Below are 23305 nucleotides of genomic sequence, written 5' to 3' on the forward strand. Positions count from 1 at the left end.
GGGGCAAGGTTGGTTCTTTCTCTGGATCACCGGCGACAATTTGTGGAGGTCAGGACTTCTGGTGACCTTCCTTGGGCCCCTTTGTTGAAGCAACTAAGCCTTTCCCTGTTTGTTCCAGGTAAATCGTACCCAAGGGGGAAGGGTTTGGGCCATCTCTTACCAGGCGTCAGTACAGGAACTGATCAGGGTAATCTGGGTCTCTGGTGACAACATGCCAGGTGAGGCAGATGGTTGGGACACCTAAGGTTCCTTCTGAGTGCCATTGTACACCAAAAGTGGGCCATTCTAATTCACATAATTTCATAGTTTCCCCAAAACCCTTTCTTTGCACAGTTTCAACCCCATAATATTCCCATAAGGTGGTGTTGCAAAGACAGAAAAAGGGGTAGGGGTTTCTCCCCTAATGAGGAGACCAGTCAGATGCCCATCTGGCTGTGTACCAAAGGAACTTAGGTGATGCTTAGCCGTAGCAGTCTCAGCTTTGTGACTTATGATCAGAAACTATTCCGATGCCGCTATAGACTGTATGCCATTCACCATGGAGTCACAGATGGGCCCATTCAGACTCAGTAGGCTTTTGGGGACCTTAAGGGTGCCCACTGTAAAGCCACAGAATCAAACTCAGCAGGCACGTACACATTAGAGTTTATTACATTCTGTCCCACAGAATTTCTATGGATGAGACCACTGGGGTCTCCAGGGAGTGATCAGCTTCCCCTTCCACCACTATGGGTGGGCAAGCAGGACAGATTTAGGGCCCAGGCCTTACCAGTTTCTGATGTCGGTTCCAGGTCCTCACTTGCCACGTCTCCTTGAATCCAGAGGGAATGGCAGAGTAGGGCTGGCCAGAGGGGACCGAGCTGGAGACTGCTGAAATTTAGTCAGGGCACGCCTTCTCCTTTGCAATTCCTCATTCTGTCACTGCCTCACCATTTTCCCAAACTGGTGGCAACAACGTGCCAGTGCAGTTGGGTTTCCAGGTCTGGGAACCAAATGTTATGGAATCTGGTCTGGATCCCCTGGCAGAAGCACCAAGTGGCACTCGATAATCTTGGAAGGGAGGAGGTTTATTTTACCCTGGTGGGCTCAGAGGAGATCACTCTCCAGAGGTCTGAGCCCAGAGCATCAGCAGAGGTGACAATTTATAGCCTGTTCCCACTGCAAGGGGGTTGGGGAGAAAACTGGGAAAGGAGTCTTTGGTTAGAGACTGAAATTTCCCTCTCAATTCTGTTAGGTATCTTATAACAGATTTTTCCCTATCATTTCCTCTTCTTTATAAACACAACCTGAAAGATAGCAATGTACCCAGCCAGAAATTATATTTCTCAATGGTCTTAGTCTGTTTGTGCTGCTATAGCAAAACACCACAGGCTGCAGCATATAAAAATGAAAATTTATTCTCACAACTCCACAGGCTGGGAAATCCAGGGTCAAAGCACCAGCCTGGTGGTGCCCTCTTCCTGGTGGAGAGCCAGCACCTTCATGCTGAGTCCTCAGGTAGTAGAAGGGTCAAGGGACCTCTCTGGAGCCTCTTTTATAAGCCACTAATCCCCCTCATGAAGGCTCTACCCTCATGATTTAAGTACTTCCAGAAGTTCCCACTTCCTAATACCAGAAATTAGGATTTCAAGCTATAAATTTTGGAAGGACGGAAACTTTCGGATCACAGCACCAGCCTCCTTTGCAGGAACGGTCAATGAGATTTAAGTGGAAGGAGTTGGGTGGAGTCTTGTGGGATCCATTAAAGGGGGATAACTCAGCTGGGAAGTGCATTCTTCTTGCCCTCTGCTCTTTTCTGCTCCCTGGGGCATGGATGGCCTGGTGGGAGCAGCTATGGTAATTTTGTAACTTCAGGCAACTTTGAGGATAATAACAATGCTAAGGTTAGAAAGATAGCAGTTCCTTGGGACTTCCACTCTTTGAAAGGCTTCCGGACTTCCTTTACACCAGAGGAAAATGAGCCTCTATCATTTTCAGAGACAATTACCTGTTTTTCATGAGTATTTATCTAGAGACAATTCCTGTCTGACATGCCAATCTACACTGATGTTAACACTCTGAGATTGGATTTCTATCCATCAACACTTCTTGGTTTTCTGGAAGTATCAGTTAAGAACCTGCAAGATGCAAATAATTGGCTGGATTTCTAAGTGGCTATAAAATAAACATTAAATAGACAAATGACTCCAAAGGAAGCATTTTAAGTGACCATAAAATAGTAAGTAAGTGATTTAAATTTTTTTTAATGTTTATTTATTTTTTGAGAGATTGAGACAGAGCGCGAACAAGGAAGGGCCAGAGAGAGAGGGAGATACAAAATCCAAAGGAGGCTCCAGACTCTGAGCTGTCAGCACAGAGCCTGATGTGGGACGTGGGGCTTGAACTCACGGACTGTGAGATCATGACCTGAGCCGAAGTCAGACACTTAACCAATTGAGCCACCCAGGTGCCCCAGTGATTTTGTTTTCTAATGTTGCAAAAGTACAAGTGGTATTCAGACCTTTATTCCCTTTACTCCCATCTAATAGCAGCGAAGGATACACAGTTCAGGTTTGTCCTTGCAGTGACTTTGAAGTGAGGTATTGGGAAGTTGGTTCTAAGAGCATAGTAACTAAAGCCAGGGAGTTTGGGGGAAAAATTATTTTTCTTTTTTTTCATTTTGTACATGAATCCAGCCAAATCTTTGCTTGCTTTTGTGTAGCTTAGATCATTTTTTAGTCTGCTTCTTTAAGATCGTTCATGTGACAAGCTGCATGGCCAGAATAGATTGCAAGTAACTTCCCGGTAAAAACCCCAGAGACTCAAAGCACAGCAAGAGGAGAAGGAGACAGCAAGGAGAGTGTCATTAATCAGCTCCTGGTTCCAGAGATTCCCAGGGGGTGCTCATTATAAGGATCTTCTAACTGTGGGGCCTTTGTGCTTTATGAAACTTGGTATCACATTGTGTTCGTTACATGGGTCCTTGAATAATCACACTAAACAGTATTTCTCACTCTCTTCATGGCCAAAAATGCTGCAGAGGTTGCCAAATGCTGATAAAATTCTACTGAGAGGGGCACCTGGGTGGCTCAATTGGTTAAGCATCTGACATATGATCTCAGCTCAGGTCTTGATCTGAAGGTCATGAGTTCAAGCCCTGTGATAGGCTCCATGTTGGGTCCAATGCTGGATTGTAGAGCCTACTTAAAAAATTCAGCTGAAAGGACAGGTTATAATGAATGGAGTTCCTTGGTCTCTCCTCCCACTTCTCAGGGGGAGCTGAGTCCCTCCTCACACTGGATTGTTAGTTATTTTTCTTAGGTAAAGGTCAATATCTAGGGTCAACCCAAGAATGTAGGAATAAGATTTTGCTAATTGTATCAGTTAGTAATACTTTTGGCTGTAAGTAACAGAGAACTTGACCAATGGTGTAGTAAGCAAACAGGGACATATGTGCCCCACAAGCCAGGAGTGTGGAGTTAGGCAATTGCTGACACTGGTTCCCCAGCACAGTGATAGGAAGGTCTAAGTTGGTATCTCTGTGATTCCCTTGGTTTTACCCTTGTGATCACACAAAGGCTGCCACATCTCCGGACAGTGCATTCTCGTTCAAGACAGGAAGAGGCCAAGGAGACGGAAGAGTTCTCCCAGAGTCCTCAGTACTTTTCAGCTGAGCATCTGGCCAGAACTCATTTCCGTGGCCACCCAAATGAGAGTGGAATGTAGCAGAGAAAGGAAACTGGACCGACCTTTGAAAAGCCAATTGAGAATGTCTGGAAAAATCTGCTGTAGTTCAAATCCAACAAAGTTAAAACTACCCTGAGGAATGTAAGCTCCTGTAAGGGACCTTGGCTGTCTCATTCATTAGTGTTGTGTGGCACATAATAGGTGTTCAATAAATATAAGTTGACTTTAAGACCATGACTAGGGTGAGGCAAAGTGGGCTCCTAGGGAACAATATTTAAGGAGGCACCCACTCTGAGCCTCAGGCAAGAACAAGGTTGACATTGGCACGTTCCTAAGACAGAAGGTTCCTTGAACATTGCACCCTTGGAGCCCCTGGGTAGCTCAGCAGGTGTCCTGCTTTGGCTCAGGTCATGATCTCATGGATTGTGAGCTCAAGCCCCTCGTTGGGCTCTGTGCTGGCAGCTCAGAGCCTGGAGCTGCTTCAGATTCTGTGTCTCCCTCTCTCTGACTCTTCCCCACTCATGCTTTCTCTCTTTCTCTCTCTCAAAAATAAATGAACATTTAAAAAAACACCAAAAATATACAACTTACTGTAAGAATTGATAAGAAAGTGGCATGTCTTGGGGAGTCCGGGTGGCTCAGTTGGTTGGGCATCTGACTTCAGCTCAGGTCATGATTTCACGGTTTGTGGGTTTGAGCCCTGCATCAGGATCTGTGCTGACATCTCAGAGCCTGAAGCCTGCTTCAGATTCTGTGTCTCCCTTTCTCTCTGCCCCTCCCCCCACTTGCACAAAACTCACCCCCCCAAATAAACATTAAAAATTAAGAAAAAAACCACTGCACCCTAGACACCTACGTGATTCTCAGCCCTGGTTGAATTAATAAAACGAAATTTCAAGAAGATGTATGAAGTAGACACTTTACAACACTGATATTCATACATTATTCTCAAATTGCATCATATCATAAACATTAAAATGAGGACTTAAATCACACCCCAAAGATCAGCAGAAAGAAGAAAAGACTATGGTTTAGCAGAGGTGGGCCCTAGAGAAACCGGCTTACTGACAACAGCTAAAGCATGAATTTTAAGCATCTTGAGAAAATGTATTTTGGCGGAGAGAATCTGATAAGATGCCAGGCTTCAGCGTCGTCTTATTTCCACAGTGTGCCCATGTCACTGAAGCATAGATTTTCCATACCATCATACTTTAAATCTATAGGGAAGTTGGCAATGCAAACAAAGCCCCAACATATTCGTATGTTGTGGAATAATCATACACATAATCTGTGGGAAAAGAGTAAATATAATGGAAGACGATCAGCACAGTAGCTTTGCATGTAGATTTCAGGGAAAAAAAAAAAAAACCCCACCTTGCATGTCTCTCTACTAACTGAGCAAAGACCCTAGGGCAGGAGGGAGGGGTCACATCCGGGGTCCATGTGTGGCCTGTCTGTCCAGCACGGCTGTCCCATTCCCTCCTCGGCAGTGAAACCCTTCCTGCCGCTGCAAGCTTTTGCTTTCCTTCTCATTTCATGGGCCTTCTCTGAATTCCCAAAGCAGCTCATGAGCACGAAGACCTGGCTGTGACAGCAGAGACTTGGGTCGTACACGCCTGGCTGTCAGCCCCAACTCTGCCCCTGACGCGTGGCACTTTCTCCGCCCAGTGACCCGGGTCTCTGACGACTCCTGGAATCGGGCAGCAATGTTTGGTCGAACCCACCACATGAGGTCTTGTGCTCACGGGTGTAAAGCCAAAGCTGAGGCATCAGCGTGGCCCCCAGAGTGGTTACAATTGTGGTTCTTACCACTTCTCTTCCTGCCGGGATCGGATCCTATGTCAGGGTCCCCTCTTGCCTCCAGCCCCTCACCTCAAGGTCTCCCTCCTGCCACCAGACGGACTTCATAGCTCTTGTCACTTAGGTCGTCAAACTCTGATGTACATGAAAAACCTCTGGAAACAGTAAAACACAGAAACCAGCACTCACGCCTAGAGATTCAAGCTTCCTGTGTTTGGGGTGGGGTGTGGACATTTTTTTTTTCCAACAGCACCTCTGGGGCTCTCGTTGTCCTTGATGCTCCCAGTTCTTTCTCTACAGCTGGGCTGCTCAGCCTCAGTACTACAGGTACTCTGGACTAGAGAATCCTTGGTTGTCAAGGGCTGTCCTGTGCATTGTGGGATATTTAGCAGCATCTCTGGCCTCTACTCATGAGATGCCAGCAGCACCCCTCACCCCGTTATGACAACCAAAAACGTCTCCAAACATTGTCAAATGCCCCTTGGAGTCAGGAGGTGGGTGGATGGCGTGGGTGAAATCATTCCTGCCTGAAACGACAGCTCTATTTCACCTGCAGAATTAGCACCGCCCCTTGCATAGCTGGGGGGCTTCAGGGTCCGTTTAGTTGGATTGAGCTCAGGTGGGTTCGATGAAGGGCATCTCAGGATGTCAATGACACCGACGCGCACCTGTGATTATACCTGGAGGGGGTGGGTCCCAGTATTCTGCAGAAACTATGTCTTTCTTCAAATCGTCCGAGTCTTTCATTTCAGTCTCAGAGGAGGCACATGCTAGCCACCTGCTATGCTGCTCTGAGCCCTGGGATCTAATACTGATTCCAGAGGAGCATTTTCTATGGGGAAACCTCTTGAGGAACCATGGGTTTTTGGCATCTACCACACAGCAACAATTAATTTATTAAACGGACGGGAGTCAGTAGAGATAGTTTAATTTTTCCCAACCATTACCTTCAACCACGACCTGTTGTATGTCTCACTCCATCCCTGGATGACATTTCAAGTATTAAAAGGTGCGTTTGGTTAAAATCAAAATTTCAGTCTTACATCCTGTTCCCAAGTAGAGAAAGGGAAAATCCGCTGCGTGTCCTCCATCCCCATGGGCATGTTAAGTACAGAGTCAAATCTGAGCTGGCAGATGGGGAAAGGCTTGGCTTGGATGTGAGCTGTAGAGAAGGTAAGTATGACTTCCACCTCTTAAGAATGAGCTTGGAACCCTAAAGTATTAGTAGCAGCTACCTACTCTTTACGTTGCCTCACTCTTTTCTTTAAATAGAAGACTCTAAAATCACAAGGAGCTATTATAGAACACTGGGTCCCTTGCTACTGAAATGGTTACAGAAATTCCTAAAAATGTCTTTACGGCAAAACTCACAATGTGGCCTGGGGGGCTGTGGGGAAAATAGGCTTGATGGCATCAAGAGGCAGGAGAGGTCTTTGGAAAGATTGGATGGCTTTGCGGGCATTTGCTGTTCTCATGGGGCTTGGGTTGTGTGACTTCTTCAGTAGGACAGGTTCCTCAAGGCACACGCTGTCCCCTGCCCAGCACCCTGAGCACTAGGGCGCAAAGAAGGACTGTCCAGGCAAAACCATCGTGGTGCACATCCCTGGCCAACCAGGCGAGGCCAGCCTGCTGCCGCTCCTCCTCCTCAGCATGCGCCTCCCTCCCCTGTGCTCCCCCTACCATGTTTGCAAGGCCTTCCTGTTTCCCTAATTCTGTCCCAACCCTTACAGGCTAAATCTCTGCTCTCTAGAGTTTACCCAAGCTTACTAAACCTGCTTCACCTTTCTCTACTCCTTCATACAACTATCCTTTTCCTGACAGATAAAAACCGGAAGTGTAGTGTCACAGAAAACAGAGAGGGTAATGTTCTCTAGAGGGTGGAGTGAGACATTTCCATTGGATTTTTGCATTAAAGAAGACATGAAAGACTTGGTGCTTTCTCTTTATGAATGTCTGGATAAATGATCCTTGGAGATGTCTCTTTGGTTTTAAGATCCCCCTCTGTGTTGCAGATTGTTGGGGGTGTAGGCTCATGTGAGAGAGAGGTGAGAGAGACAAGTAATTCAGTTTATTGTCACCAAAGAGAGACAGAAATACAGACACACACACAGAGAGCTGTAAGTCAGCTTATTGCCACTAGAGGGCACCAAAGACCACAGCCTGGGGCTTGAGAGGTTTCCCACAATGGTTCAGCTTAACTCTGCACCTGAACTCAGCAAAGACTTTCACTGAGAATCATGAAGAGACAGACCTCCACGCATTTTTCGCTTTCCATATCCTGTCCCACAATGATTCTTGAAATCCAAGAAGAGCGCTCTGGCAGTGACAGGCAGCTATGAACCAGGACAGTGGGATGAAGGAGCCTTAATTAGCAACCGTGTGAGAAGACCTGGTGACCATTGCTGCAAAGTCTCCTTTGGCTTTGCGGCTGGTGGCTCCCCTCGGCCAGTGCCCCACATCTCCAGGTCTCCACGTCTTCTTGCTCTGTGCATGTTCCTCCTCACCAGCAGGTGGGGGTGGGGTGGGGTGGAGAACTGTAAGCAGGAGCTCTGGCTGCCACTGCTGAGCCTGACTCCCCTTCAAACTGCACATTCATGTACTCTCCATCTCAGATCTCTTTATTTTCCCCTGTCCCCACTGCCAATACCTCTATCCAGTCGGCATGACCCCTCACCTGGTCGTCCCCAGCCTGTGCCACCTTCCCATCCGCGGTCCACACTTGAACCAGAGGACTCTCTGACAAAGCAAACTGTCACTCCCTCACTGACGCTTTTTGTGATCTTCTGTTGCTTAGCACAGGATCCAAACTGCCCAGCACGGGGTCCCAGGCTCTTTGTAATCCGGTGCTTGCTTCCCTGCCCAGTTTCATCTTTCTCCAACTCGTCACCGTCCACATTTCCTCCTTTTGGCCTCAGTGCTTCTCCTCACCAGCCACCCACACTATGGCAGTCATACTACAATACTTGTGTTTCTGTAATTAGACTGTTTTCTCTTTTGCTTTGGTCTTGGCACCCGGAAAACGCCCAATGCCCAATGCCTTTCCTTCTTTCACCCTACACGACCTTAGCCTGGATGACTACTCTTTACTTTAGAATGAAAGCTAAAACATCACCTCCTCTGAGAAGTCTTCAGAAAACCCTCCTGCAAGGCAGGGTTAGCACCCTCTTCTGATTCGTTGTGGCTGAGTAGTGGATTGCTCCTTGTCAATTCCCACTCCCGGAAGCGCCGTGTGTCTTAGTCTTTCTTCCCCAGTCTAACCCAGTGCCCCACTCTTAATTAAGCCCTTACACAAAATTTGGTGGTGAAATGGACCCAGCACACCTGGTCCACGGAAGTGCGCAGACGCAGCGCGAACACCAGGTGGCGCTGCGGCCACGTGCGTCGGGAGGGGAGAGATCCTCTTTCTGGTCTTGCCCTGGCAAGGCTGAGTCTTCTCTGGTGTCACCATGGGAGGGTCTTCTGCAGTCAGGGACGCCCTTTGTGCCCCGCTGTGACGTCAGTGACACACGTTTGGGGACAGACTCTGGCCCAGGTTCCTGGAGCCTTCATCCAAGTTTGCATAGAATTCCTGAGTGTCCCTTTTCTTCTCCAGGACCCCCTGCGATCGTTCCTTCTTCAAAAGCCCCCAGCTCTTACCAAACCTTGTGTCTTGCCCTGCTTGAGTATGGTACTTCAGTACTAAAATTTAGGATTCTGTGCTACTCAAGGGCTTGCTTCTCCTAGTAATCCTTCCTCTGCAGCGCTGGTGCCCCAAAGACAGCACACCAAGCCTATTAGCTGCTTGTCCATGAAATGTGTCACTAATGATGAAAGAGAATGGTTAATGTGGGTGTTTCAAGTATCATGGCAGGAGCGAAGTTTTTGTTTTTCCTGAATATATCAAATTTGACTCCAGAAGTAACCATCAGCAAGGTCACTGTGAGCAGTTGGTCCCCGGGGATAGACGGGCAGGGTGTCTCCCCGGACTCTACCTTGCTCTCCTACGAGTGGGTGCCATCAAACTGCGCTTTGAGATTCTTTTATATTATTTCACAAAGGTGGTGAAGTAGAAAGAGGTCTGCTTGAAAGTCACAAGATCCATGTTTGGGTGTGAGCCAAGACATGGGGGCAAGTTGCTTTCCCAGCCCACGCCTTAGCTCCCCATTCTGCTGTCGGGGCAGGGCCGGGGCCATCATGCAGGGCCTCCCTGGAGTCACACTAACTGTGCCCTACTTGCTTTATCTGTGAAATAGAAATCAGAGCTGCAACTAGCTCATAGGGTCTTGTTAATTGAGATAAGATTTGCATAACATGAAATTAGTCATTTAAAACGATACTGTACATTCATAACGTTGTGCAACTGCCACCTGTATCAAGCTCCAAAACATTAAGCCCGTATCTATTAAGCAGTCACTTCCCCCGGTCCTTGGCCATGACCAGTCGCTGTTCTGTCTCCACGCATTCGACTACTCTGGATATTTGGTCTGAGTGGAATCCTACAGCTATGTGACATTTTATATCTGGCTTCTTTCACTTAGTGTGCTGTTTTTGACATTCCCCCACATTGTAGCATGTGTCAGCACCTCATTCCTCTTTAAGACTGAATACTATTCTGCTGTATGGTTTTCCTCTCTTGCCTTTGAACATGCAGTATCTCCTCTCATTACTGGCTTTGTCCCGCTGTCTGCCTGTCAAATTGTTCTTCACCCTGCGATGCCCAGATCTGAGGCCGCTTCCTCAATTCTCATGGTTCTTGTTTAAAGCACTAATATTGTACTTTCCTCACCATCCCATAATAATCCGTGTATACCTCCTTCCCTCGACCTACCAGGGAAGTCTGGGCTTCCTAGGACCGGGACAGAACTTCGTTCATCTCTGGGTTTGTGGCACCTAGCAGACCTGACCAACACGATGCACCCAGCAAATATCTGTTGAATCAGTGAGTGAGTAGATTCTTCTCACATTTGTCAAGTTTACACTCATTACACAAGAGGAGTAGGCAGCAGTGTGGAAACAGCACACGATCATGCACCGTTACTCTGATCCTAAAACTGGGGTCACGTGGAAGTAGTGCACTTGAAATTTGGTGGACAAGTTGAACCACCTTCCGTTCGTCTGTTTGTCTGTGGATGGACATTTGGGTTGTTTCTGACTTTGGGCTATTGTGAATAATGCTGCCGTGAATATGACATACGTGTATTTGTTTGACTTTCTATTTTCAATTCAGCTCCTAGGGTTTTGGTGAGGACTGGGCACGTGCTTACCACATAGCAGGAGCAGAATAAATGTTAGGATTGATGTTATTAATTTTATCTTGAAGGAGTGTAGACAGGGTGCCACATGGGTTCTTTCTCTTGCCATCTCACACACGCTGGACCGATCTCATTTTCTCCCACCACAGGTTTGTAGTCTGTGTGTCTCTCCATTCCCCTCCTGCCTGCCATGGCTGGTGTGGCAAACCAGGTGGGTAGGGTGGGGTGAAAGAAGCAGGGGAGTAGTGGAAATGCGGATGGGGAGGTGAGTGGCTGGGGACCACTGGGTAGGTAGCACTGAGCCAGGGGCAGAGGCAGGAAGGACACCAGGTCCGGAAGAAGCAGACCCTGAAGTGCGTTTAAGAATGAGGAGGGCAGGGGGGTGCTGTCTATCCTGCTCCGGTGGAGGGAGGCTGGGCGGGGCGGGCCCAGTGCCACCAGCAGCATCTGGTCAGGGCTAGGAGGTGCCTCAGACGAGGATGCCAGGATGCGTAAGGGGGCTGGTGTGGAGTGAGTTGGTGTTTTTATACAGAAACAGGGACTTCTGATAGTGACTGGAGCACTCTGTGGGGGTGGCGTTAGGGCCAGAAGCTGGGGACAGGCTCCTGGAGGCATCAGCTTGACATCAGGGGGCAATAGAGTAACAGGAAAATGCAGGTTTGAAGGATGCTAATGCTGCCAGGAAGGCAGTTGACTTGGGCTGTGGAGGAGATTACTGGAGGGGTCTGAACACGACGGGTGAAGGCCCGCAGCAGCTCAGAGAGAGGCCTACAAAAGCGTGGCGTGTGGTCGTCTGGAATTCTGGCACACCCGTGCTTCTGGTGCTGGAGGAAGCAAGGAAGGATCCACATAGCTTTTGGCAGAGCAATTTCTTCTTAATGTGGAATAAAGAGGCCGGGACTTAATAGACAACGGCCTCCTTTTTGCCCTGGTGTCCAAGAGAACTGAGAAGAATTACTTGCATTTGCATTCATGTACTGGGAATTAGAATGCAGGTCAAGGAGGAGGGAACCCATAATCAGAGGCTCTTAGGAGGTGCTGTGGGAAACGAGGCAGTCCAGCATGTGCATCTCTGACTTAGCTATGCTGGGCTCAGTTTTCAGTCTGAGCTTCCCTCTCTCCAAAGTTAAACAATGTGATCTTTGTGGGAAGAATTTATAGCTTGTATTGGAGAAGAATAGCCTTAAAGAGTTGTCCTCTCCAATGACAAGAATCCCCTCCATACGTGGCCCTCAGGAGAAATATCAGCACTTGGCCAGGGATGGGGGGAGGGGGCCCTTGAGCCAAAGGCAGATCCATTCAAATACCATCTTTCTGCATCTTGAATCCTGTGTTTCCATAGCCTTCAACCATCTTACTCCTGCATTCACAACTCCCATTAAAAAAAGTAATTTCTAGAATCCCTCATTTACATGGGTCAGTGAGCTCATATGAGGATTAGTTGATTAGAAAGGGAGGAACTTTCAGATCATTTAATCCAATCTTTCCATTTGACAGAGGAGGAGAAACCAGAGACCCTGAGAGTTGAGCAGACATCCCTGGGAGAAGGTTGGAGTCCGGATTCAAACCCGGGTCTCCAGGCTCCCAGGCCGGAGTGCTTTCCACTGGATTTGCAGGTTCTGAAAGCTCCAGGCCCACTGCAGGAGCATGTATGTGGCTCAGGAGAGGATGTCTCAATGTTCTTTCTGAATATTTAAAACACAAAAGCCAAACTAAAAGGTAGTATATCTATTTGTCAGGAGAGAGTTAGCGTCCATTTACCCTTTTCTGTCCTAAGAATCTAGGTGTTAATGGACACCAGTCTGTTCATCAAAACATGCTCGTTACTGGCAGGAATCATCCAGTGTTGAGAATCTCAGTCAAGACAGAAACAATAAAAGTTACTATTAGACCAAAGACAAGAATATTAAGGAGTCAAAGGGGAACATGCAGAATGCTAAATAAAAGAATAAACCATATAAGATTAACTATAAAAGGAGAATATAGGGAAGTAAGACTTTTTATTTTATGGCAGGAGGAGGGTTTCAGCAAGAGGAAAGTGTAACTGGGAGAGGCTGTTTATTTATAACTGTTGTCCAGGCTGGAGAAATTGGATGGTCTCTGGACTAAATAAGTAAGTAAGAAATATGCTGGGCACATAGTTGGTTTAAATAAAAGTTGGAAATTCTGAGAGGTTTGAGGTTGTTTCTTGGAGAGGCTACCGTCGCCCTGCTGCTAATGTGCTGTGAACTCTCCTCTCAGATGGCGGGGACCGCACGCCATGACCGAGAGATGGCGATCCAGGCCCAGAAAAAGCTCACCACGGCCACCGATCCCATTGAAAGACTCCGACTTCAGTGCCTGGCCAGGGGGTCCGCAGGCATCAAAGGACTTGGCAGGTAGGGTCCTGGCCATGGGGAGGCAGGACACTGCCAGGTGAGGCTAATATTAGCTGTGTGACCTTGCCCAAGCCTTGTTCTCCTAGGGTCTCAGTTCCTTACTTGTAACATGCAGTTTGGAAGAGCTGATCTCTGAGATCCCCTGTGACAGGTTCTGGTTCTTAGTCCCAGATTCAGCAAGGCCGTGTCTGCAACGAAAGCACAGCTCCTGAGACGATGTGAAGTGGGGGGAGAGGCATGCCCAGGTCCCAGCGACACCCCGCAGGATGAGCAGAGGGGCTCCGCTGGGACCTGTGACTATGGGGGCCAGCTTGGGAGGAGGAGGAGGTTGCTCTCAGGCAGTCATACGTCTTGCTCACCTCCAGAGGGCACTGGAATTGCCTGTGGGCTATTCACTGCCAGTGGGCTTCTCCCAACTCCATGAGGCCTGTCCTCTGGTCCTCTGAGAGTGTGAGAAGTCCTCAGGACCAGGAAACCCAAGGAGAAAGAGACTGCAAGCCTCCAGCCGGCAGGATCCCTGGAGTGCCCGCCATGGACCAGGTGGTTATATGTTCGTGGGTGAACGAGGCTTCTCCAGGCCCCAGGCAGGACTTAGACTAAGGCAACTGACTGTCACAAAAATGAGAATCTCCGTGGTGATGTTGTGTGTTAGAGAAGTATAGGGCACCACAGCAGGGGCATCCAACCTCACATTGGAGGTTATAGATGGCTTCCTCTATAGCAAGGAACTTCCTGAGCATTGGGGATGTCACTTTCACCACTCCCGAATTCTCAGACTAAGCCTGGCTCTGTCAGCAGCCTGGACTGTGGGCATGTGGACCCTGGGGGCCAGGAGGTCAGAGTCCAGTAAGAAGACTAGCCCACCTCCCTTCAATACTGTATCACCCCAAACTACAAACTCCACATCTTGCATCCTGGACCCATATCATTGTCCGTGGTGCAAACCCCTCAGGAACGCTGCCCTCTGTCCCACTCACTGGCCCACTCAGCTGAGTCCATCTTGCTGTCTACCCATCCCCCAACCCCTCCTAGCCCTTCCACTGTGAGCCAGTCTATTGGCTCATCCTTGGCCTTTTGCTGCACCGTGTGTTCTGCCTCAGCCCCTTTACTAGTTTTGTCCTTCTCTCAATCTCTCCTCAACTCAAGTGGACCCTGCCCCCTATTTTTCCTCCCTTGAGAGACTGGGGCTATGGTTTTATGGGACCACAGAAGTAAAGTGCCATTTTCATCATATCATGTCAAGGATGCATACTGTCAACATGATTTATCATTATTGGTGTTGACCTTTACCACCTGGCTGAGGTAGTGTTTGGCTTCTCCAATGTAAAGTTTCTGTTCTCCCCACCCCCATTTCATTTTGGACTGGAGGGAAGGAAGTTTCCATGCGAATCCACACTTAGGGTGTGGGGAGTATGCCTCCCTCCTTGAGGGCAGAGACTATGTCCATAATTTATTTGGAATTCTGCAAGAGAAATTTGTCTTTTCTAAATAATATTCATTTATTTGTTTAATAATTTATTTAAACCAATATGGACTCATGGATATTTATTTTTTACTTTGTGTTACAATTTAACACTATTTTATTGCTCAAACTCTTGAAGTTTGGGCTTTGGGAGTTCTTTCAGTTGGCTCCGATGTTCCTTCGATGTATCCCCATTACGTTCAGTTTATGTGTTTGTTTTGAGCACCTCCTTAATGTCTGTACAAGATACTCCAAGTTCATCTTGTATATTTTGTGTCCCAGTTCTAGAATCAGACATTTCTCCAAGAAGTCCAGTTCCTTTTATTGGATAATTGTATTATAAACCAAGGTCTAGGCACTAGATGTGCTTGTTTTTGCTTCTAGATTCTCTTAGCTGACAGAACAAGAAAGTATATGTGTAAATATATGTACAGATCTATAGCTATTTCTATATGTAATCATCTGTATTTATCTTAAGCTAAACATGAGTTCATACAAATGTCTCCAACTCTAGCCCATTACCGCATGCATCGGACCATTCTAGTCTCCTCCCCTGGCTTATCTATAAATTCCCATTTCAACAGTGATAAATGTGGCTCCCACCATCTGCCATCTATTTACTTAATTGTTCAAGTCCAGTATACCTCATAGCAATGTCAGAATTCTTAACTCACATCTCCATGGGCAATATTGTTATCAGCTAGAGTCCAGTGTTTACGTGTAGTTCCTTTGGCCTTTAGTCCTACAGACTCAACTCATCTCCACAGCTACTTAAGTCAGCACATTCATACCCCCACCCACCATCTTCAGTGAGGTTGTTTCAAGTTTTGTAATACAGTTAGTTCCCTTGTCACTGTTCACATTCCTTCCTGGGATCCTCTGACCTCCTAAATAATTATTTTAAAATTTGTATACACTAAATTTTACTCTTTGTACTCTACAGTTCTATGGGCTTTAGCAAATGTATCATATATCCACCATCATACATTCAGAGAGAACAGTTTCACTGTCCTAAAAATTCCCGGTTGCTATTCTCTTCCTTCCTTCCCTTTTTCTTTTTGTTGTCCATATAGTTTCGCCTTTTGCAAAATGTCATAGAATTAGAATAACATAGTACATTTTCTTTTAAAGTTTTTCTTTTATGAGATGCTGGGAAGAGGCTCTCCAATTTTGGAAGAAGGGTACAGAGAAGAATCTGGGGCTTCTGTATTTTACTTTGAATAACCTTGAGAGTGGTTTATTTTTAAATCTTTATGCTTACATCTTGTTCTCTGTTCTTTTTCTTTCCTCTGTGTGTGTGTGCATGTATGTGTGCGTGTGCACTTTCTTCAGAGTGTTTCGAATTATGGATGACAATAACAACCGAACCCTTGATTTCAAAGAATTTTTGAAAGGGCTAAATGATTATGCTGTGGTCATGGAAAAGGAAGAGGCAGAAGAGCTCTTCCGGAGGTTTGATAAAGATGGAAATGGTACAATAGACTTCAATGAATTCCTTCTCACATTAAGAGTAAGTGGCCTCATGAATTCACGTCCCTGCTGAGTCTGGCTTTCACGTGGTTTGGGTTGGCTATTTCGAGGTTTTGTTTTCACAAGTTGTTACTGCACTGTGGAGAAGGTGGGAAAGAGGTTGATAACAGGTTTAGGGACTTTTTGCAGTAACACTAATGCATTTCATTTAACAGCACACAAAATTCATACCACTGAGAGGAATCAGATATTTCATCATGTGTCTTACCAAAAGAGCTCATTTGCTTGTGTTATCTGTGTATGTGTTTTTTCCCATTTATCTAGCCTCCAATGTCTAGAGCCAGGAAAGAGGTAATTATGCAAGCTTTTAGGAAGTTAGACAAGACTGGAGACGGAGTTATAACAATTGAAGATCTTCGTGAGTTGTATAATGCAAAACACCATCCTAAGTACCAAAATGGAGAATGGACTGAAGAACAAGTATTCAGGAAATTTCTGGATAACTTTGATTCACCCTATGACAAAGATGGATTGGTAAGTAAAAGAGCTTAACTTAAGTGGAATTTCTTCTGTCGAATTTGTAATTGAAATTGGGCAATAGGTCCAAAGCTTTAAAAAATACTTATAATATATTCATTATAAATGGGAGTAAAATATTTCCTTACAGACTAACTAGAAAGTTGGAAATGAAAGTGATAATATATGTATGTGTGCACATATATTGGTGAGGGATCCACATACAGTTAAATACCCATCATCTGGAGAACATGATATTTTGATTTAACACTCCATTTCATGGTTATTTATATTTACCATACTTAGCCAGCCACATTCCGATGAACTAGACTAGAGTAAAGCCTATTTAACTTCAAAATGAACCATGATTTAATTTTTTGGAACATGATTCACAACGTATTTCAATACATTGAAGTGCTTTTCACATTCATCCTTACAATATCATTTGTCATCACACTTTGCTCTGTATAAAGGCCATTTAAGGGAAGCTCTCAGTAAAGGGAATGCCAGATAATAGAATTTACTTTGATTTCATCTTGAGTAGGCTTTAAGATTAACTTGCATTTATAAACTACAGTGAACTTAAAAACACCCCGTTTCCATTAACTGGTATCTTCAAGTTATGAACATATAGCTTGGTAGGTAAGGAATTACATCTCTGCAACTGAGACCAGGCTTAGACAACAATGTCATCTATCTTTTATCAACAGCCATAAGTGGGCTTTGTAACTCAGAACCAATTCTGCTAGGTGTCCTGAATGAAAGATCTGATGGTGAGGCAGGGGGTGTTCTATTTGAGCCACAGTTTGCAGCAGCCGACGCCTGGAAAGGGTTACTCTGAACCCATGTGTCACACAGGAAGGAGTTTGGGTCACTGGGCAGGAAGAAAAGATATTAATGATAGGAATAGGAAACAAAGCTTCCCCTTCTTAGGGGAGTTTCCCCTAACTTTTTTTATGAAACCTCATGGTGAGTCTTATTAGCAAAGCGTTAGGAGAATAGGAAGGCAAAAGTTCTTTCCTTCCTACTGATATTTTCCTGTTGGGGACAGAGAAATACCCTTCATGTCAGTTGAAGGGATTACAGAGGTAGATTTAAAAAAGGGAAGGAGGCTAGATTCTGCAGGGTAGCCTAATACTTAGGGACAGAAGTGACAGAACTAAACCATATGTTTTCTTCCAACATTGTTGGCCTTTGATCTCTGAAATGGCAGTGGAAAAATAGTCAACTGCCATTTCCCCAAATTAGCCCTCCTTTACATGAGATCCCAGGGTTGCTTGCCTCCTCTCTGCAGGTGGTTCCTCCTCCTCGTTGCCAGGGGAAACCTCAGCTGCCCTTTTCTCTAACCCAAGTCAAAGTAGCCAGTTGTTATGATTCAGCTGATTTAAAGTTCCCACTCCTGTCCCTTTTGACATTTATTTTAACAAGCCATCTGAAGTTCTCAAATACTCATAAAGGTCATTGGGGTTTTTAGTAGTTACGCACTTGATATCACCTGACTATCACAGACTCTATATTAATATCCACCTGACTGTGCACAATCATCATCTGGGCTACGTATTAATAATGTACATTGCTGGCTGCACCGCAGAACTATAGAATCTGATTATTTTGGGGTGGAGATTAAGGATTTACAGTTTTAGTAAGTGCCCCAGATGGCTGTTATTCACATTTATATTTGAGATCCTTGTCTCTAAAAGATTCAGAAGTGCTTTTTAAATTGCTACATATAACATGGACATGAAACTCATTTGGCATAATTATGGATCTCGATTATTTACTGACTACTTAGCTACTGGGTATTGTGCTAAGGGTTTTAGAAGGACATCTCACTTAAAAGACACAACGAAAATGTTTTTGGAAAGTGATGAGCAATTCAAACTTTTGTAGATTCAATCATATTTTAAATGCGCTATTGATGTAAACAAACTCCATGATAAATTCTTTTATATGGAGAAGAATTAATCTCTAATTTAGCTTTTTCAAATTAGGTTGTTATATACGTTAAGATGTCATATCGTGAAGCATAGCTATGCTTGAAGCCAGTGCACTCATACATGGTTAAAAGATGTAGCTGATATCAAAATACGAGAGAATTTAGAAAGCCAAGAAGTTTAGCACACTCATTATGATGCTGTAATTTGTGAACTTTTATTAGTTTAGGCTAAGTTCTCAGGTGGTCATAAAAGCTCCTAGGTTTGTAGCAGTCATGGATTTTGATGTACTGGATCCTGTGCTGATCATCCTCATACCGCACCCTCAGCGTCCCCTGTGCACCAGAAGCCATATGGATGGAAATATGAAAGCAACCAAATCATGTATGAAGTGACCCTTCTTCACTCTAACACTATCCCTAAACTCCACCCTCATTGGGTGAGATTTTCACTTCTTACTTTTTTATTTTTATTTTTTAAATGTTTATTTATTTCAAGAGGGAGAAAAAGAGAGAGCACATGAGCAGGGGAGGGGCAGAGAGAGAGGGAGACAGAGAATTCCAAGCATGGGCAGTGTGAAGTCTGATGTAGGGCTCAAACTCACAAACTGTGAGATCATGACCTGAGTTGGATGCTTAACCCACTGAGCTGCCCAAGTGCCCCACTTCTTACATTTTTAATATCTAAGTTTGGAAGTTTTTATTTTTATATGTTATTTTACAATTACAAATATATTTTTTTAAGTCTCACAGAAGTAGATTAGGCTTTGAGAGAATAGAGGTCTTACTGTCTTCTCTCATATAAAAATTTTTTAATAATTAAAAATATTTTAATACATTACTGAGTGTATATAAATAATCTAAACTTATTTTATGATTTTTCTAATCAGTTTGAAACAGAAAAAGGTATTGTGTTCTGTATCATGACGCAAATACTTCCAATGCTCCCATTCAGGACCTTCTCCATTGTATAATGAATATTCTGTCAATTCAGGGTAGCATAGTCAAGAGGCTGACCAAAAGCAGGGGTGTCCATTCTCTCACGTTTTATTAATGTCAAACAAAATAATTAAGTAGGAATAGTTTTTATGACTGAAAAGTAATTTACTATAATGATGAAAAACTTGGGGAAATGATAGGATTTGTGATTCAGGCTATTCTGAGTATAAATTGAGTCTCAGGAAACAAGCAGATACTCCACTAAGAATAACTCATGGTCTTTTCTGAAATGATCAGACATATTAGTTCTGATGTCTGGCTTTACATAATCTTACTTCTAGATAAGCTTTAATGCTGGATAAGTGGGAAATGCAAAGGAGGGCATAAGTAAAGAAATTGAAGAAAGGAGAAAATTAATGGTATTCTAATTAGAAATTTTTTTTTTATTTTTGAGAGAGAGAGAGAGAGAGAGAGAGAGAGAGAGAGAGAGAGAGACAGTGTTAGCAGGGGAGGGTCAGAGAGAGAGGAAGACACAAAATCTGATGCAGGCTCCAGGCTCTGAGCTAGCTGTCAGCACAGAGCCTAGTGTGGAGCTCGAACCCACAAACCATGAGATCATGACCTGAGCCAAAGTTGGACCCTTAACCGACTGAGCCGCCCAGGTGCCTCAATGGTAATTTTAATAAAAATTTCAATAAAAGCTATGCACATATTTATTTCTACTTCCAGACCACCTAAGAGCCCAACTCAACTATTAGTTCAGTTCAATGACTTTTTTCCCTCTGCTTTTTACTATTTTGTGGGGAAAGGATGTGAGGTAAGTATAGGGAGAGACATATGGATCCCCTGATTTTTTTTCCTCTGTCCACTTCTGACCACAGTAAGACAAGGCAAGTGGGTCAATCAGTTCATATGATTCTTAGGAGATGCAGGTAGACACTCTGGGAGAGGGGTTTTGAATTATTTATAGTTTCACTTTTTGTGATATTTTTAATCCTTCCTGACATTTAAAATTGTGGGCTAACCAGCAATAGCACTGCTGGGGATTTACCCAAGGGATACAGAAGTGCTGATGCATAGGGGCACATGTACCCCCAATGTTCATAGCGGCACTTTCAGCAATAGCCAAATCATGGAAAGAGCCTGAATGCCATCAATTGATGAGTGGATCAAGAGGGTGTGGTTTATATATACATTGGAGTACTACATGGCAATGAGAAAGAATGAAATCTGGACATTTGTGGCAACATGGATGGAAGGCAGCTATGCTCACTACTATACCACCAACGCTGTGGCAACATGGATGGAACTCATGGGTGTTATGCTAAATAAAATAAGTCAGGCAGAGAAGAACAGATACCATATGCTTTCACTCATAAGTCTAACAGGAGAAACTTAACAGAGGACCATGGGGAGGGGAAGGAGGGAAAAAGAGTTAGGGAGAGAGAGGGAGGCAAATCATGAGAAACTCTTGAATACTGAAAACAAACTGGGGGCTGAAGGAAGAGGGGAAAAGGGGAAGGGGGGTGATGGACATGAAGGAGGGCACTTGTGGAGAAAAGCAGTGGGTGTTATATGGAAACCAACTTGACAATAAACTATAAATTTAAACAAAAATTGAGGACTAACCAGAGGCACCTGGGTGGCTTAGTTGGTTAAGGGGCTGACTTTGACTCAGGTCATGATCTCACAGTTTGTGGTTCAAGCCCCGTGTTAGGCTCTGTGCTGACAGCTCAAAGCCTAGAGCCTGCTTCAGATTCTGTGTCTCCCTCTCTCTCTGCCCTCTCCCACCCACACTTTGTTTCTCTCTTTCTCAAAAATAAACATTAAAAAGATTTTAAATTGAGGGCTAAGTAGAGAAAAACAAATTTCCCAAACAGCTATCATTGCCATGTCTGTGTCTGCCCATGGGAGCAGGACTGTACTTTGGGCTAAATTGATTGCTCACAGAGATCCTTCAAACAGGAAGACAATTCTTCCCTGAGCCAATTAATTCTGTTAGCCAGTATGGTTGAATTGCAGTATACATGTCACTGACAGCTATTAAAAAATAAGATTGCTATCTGTTGTTTCTTCTTTCTAGAAGGAAAGTGGTATAAAATCTAGCCTAGAAATACACATCAGTTGTTATTCCAAAGAGACAGTTCTAAGAACAGGATGGAGAGAACCTAGGCTAGTGTGAGGGGGTATGGAACAAGAGGTGACTTTTTTTTACTCACTTTGTGCCTCAAATAAGTAATTTCCATCTTAAAAAAGCATGAAGCTAAGGAGTATTTAACTAGAAATCTGTTTCTTTATCCACAGGACAGAATTCCACCTTCTAAGAGGTAAAACATTGCTTGCCCCAACCCCAAGACATGCCATGTTGTTTCTGACGTGTCACACACAGAAAGCACGTACTAACTACAGCTAAAGAAACTTGTTTCTTATTCTGAATTTCAGTCTCACGATCCGAACAGATGGGCTCCTGCTCTTAAAGAGAGGCGAGAACGTATATTTCACTTTCCATTTAGGTTGGTCTGGACTTTCTACTCCTCTTCCCCTCTGCCACCCATCACGGCCATCCTCAACTTGACTCTTTGCTCCTGTCTGAGATCTATTCCTGATCTGTGTCACTAAAAGCCTCCTTGACCAAAGTTCCCCTCCCATTTACAGGTACTAGGCTTCCATTGAAATGGTGGAAAGCAAAGTTATGTTTTTGTTTCTGACTTTTCCACTGCAGGTGACCCCCGAGGAATTTATGAACTACTATGCAGGGGTGAGCGCGTCTATTGACACTGATGTGTATTTCATCGTCATGATGAGAACCGCCTGGAAGCTCTAAATGTAGGACCTGCGGACCAGGGCATTGGGTTTAGCCACATGGCTCCAAATGATTAAACATCAGCTCCAAACCGGAATCACACTTGATTTCATGTTCATCATAGTGATTCTTCCCTGTCGACACACACTGCATTTTCTAGGGCAGACATGACACTATGTAGTTAACTCTGACTTAACTTCTCTGAAACAGTTTCTTTAGCTCTAATATAGGAATTAATTAAAATAAGATTTGGAAAGCTCTTAGAGCCAGGCTACATACATGTGTCTAATAAATATTAGGTGCCTTCCTTGGCCATTAATATAAGTTTGAGTATTTTAATTATAATCCCCACTCATGTACCCACAGTCTTTCTCCACATCCTTTTAGACAGTCTATTTCTCTATTTCTAAGTGTGAGAATTCATTTATTTTTATGACTGACTGTAAATTTTCTTTAAGCTTATTTATTTTGAGATATGTATAGAAAGACAGAGAGAGGGAGTGAGAGAGAACTCACAGGCATGCATGAATGGGGGGAGGAACAGAGAGAGAATCCCAAGCAGACTCCATACTATCATCACAGAGGAGCCAGATGAGGGTCTCAAACTCTGAACTGTGAGATCATGACCTGACCTGAAACCAAGAGTCAGATGCTTAAGTGACTGAGCCATCCAGCCACCCCCCTGACTTTAAGAGCTTCAGTTCCAAATCGGGGACCAGAAGAGAACCACACATTAGCCTCAATTTTTATAGCTGAATCTTGAGTTTCTCTGCCCATGGTTTAGGGAAGCTTCGGTTTGGTGACTAGATTTAGAATGACATTTTTGGGTCATCTAAAGCTCTGTGAGATGGGAGGCCATTTCCTTGAGAAGTAGGACCATCCTAGTGTTTAGAATTTGAGGCTGGGCTGTGCTCTCAGATTTTATGGGGGACCTCTTGTCTTGTGAGTGAACAGACCGTACCATTAAACCTTTGTCCAGTGGAGTGTTCATCTCCCCTCTCCCTGCAATGGGCCAATGATGTTGACATTCCCACCATTACAAGAGGGTGGGGTATGACACAGACAACGGTCACAGGCCAACTCCAAAGAGGGTGTTCCATCTGGATA

At 44.7% G+C, this 23305-nt stretch overlaps 1 protein-coding gene across 4 annotated transcripts in view; it reads left to right on the top strand.

Moving 5' to 3' along the window:
- The window catches only part of CAPSL (calcyphosine like), a 27702-nt gene extending 5407 nt beyond the window's left edge, over window positions 1-22295 (top strand). For 2 of the 4 annotated variants that reach the window (XM_029941004.1, XM_029941006.1), the window contains exons 2-5: window positions 12939-13075; window positions 15870-16047; window positions 16332-16541; window positions 22118-22295. In XM_029941004.1, the coding sequence (XP_029796864.1) occupies window positions 12939-13075; window positions 15870-16047; window positions 16332-16541; window positions 22118-22219 (627 nt within the window). In that variant the 3' untranslated portion in view covers window positions 22220-22295. Of the gene's footprint in view, window positions 1-12194; window positions 12417-12938; window positions 13076-15869; window positions 16048-16331; window positions 16542-22117 lie in introns of those variants that run through there. The other 2 variants (XM_029941002.1, XM_029941005.1) reach the window with 2 other exon arrangements.
- The last annotated feature ends 1010 nt before the right edge of the window (window positions 22296-23305 follow it).

The sequence above is a fragment of the Suricata suricatta genome, chromosome 6 (genome assembly GCF_006229205.1).
Source record: "Suricata suricatta isolate VVHF042 chromosome 6, meerkat_22Aug2017_6uvM2_HiC, whole genome shotgun sequence".
In the NCBI taxonomy this organism is placed as follows: Eukaryota; Metazoa; Chordata; class Mammalia; order Carnivora; family Herpestidae; genus Suricata; species Suricata suricatta.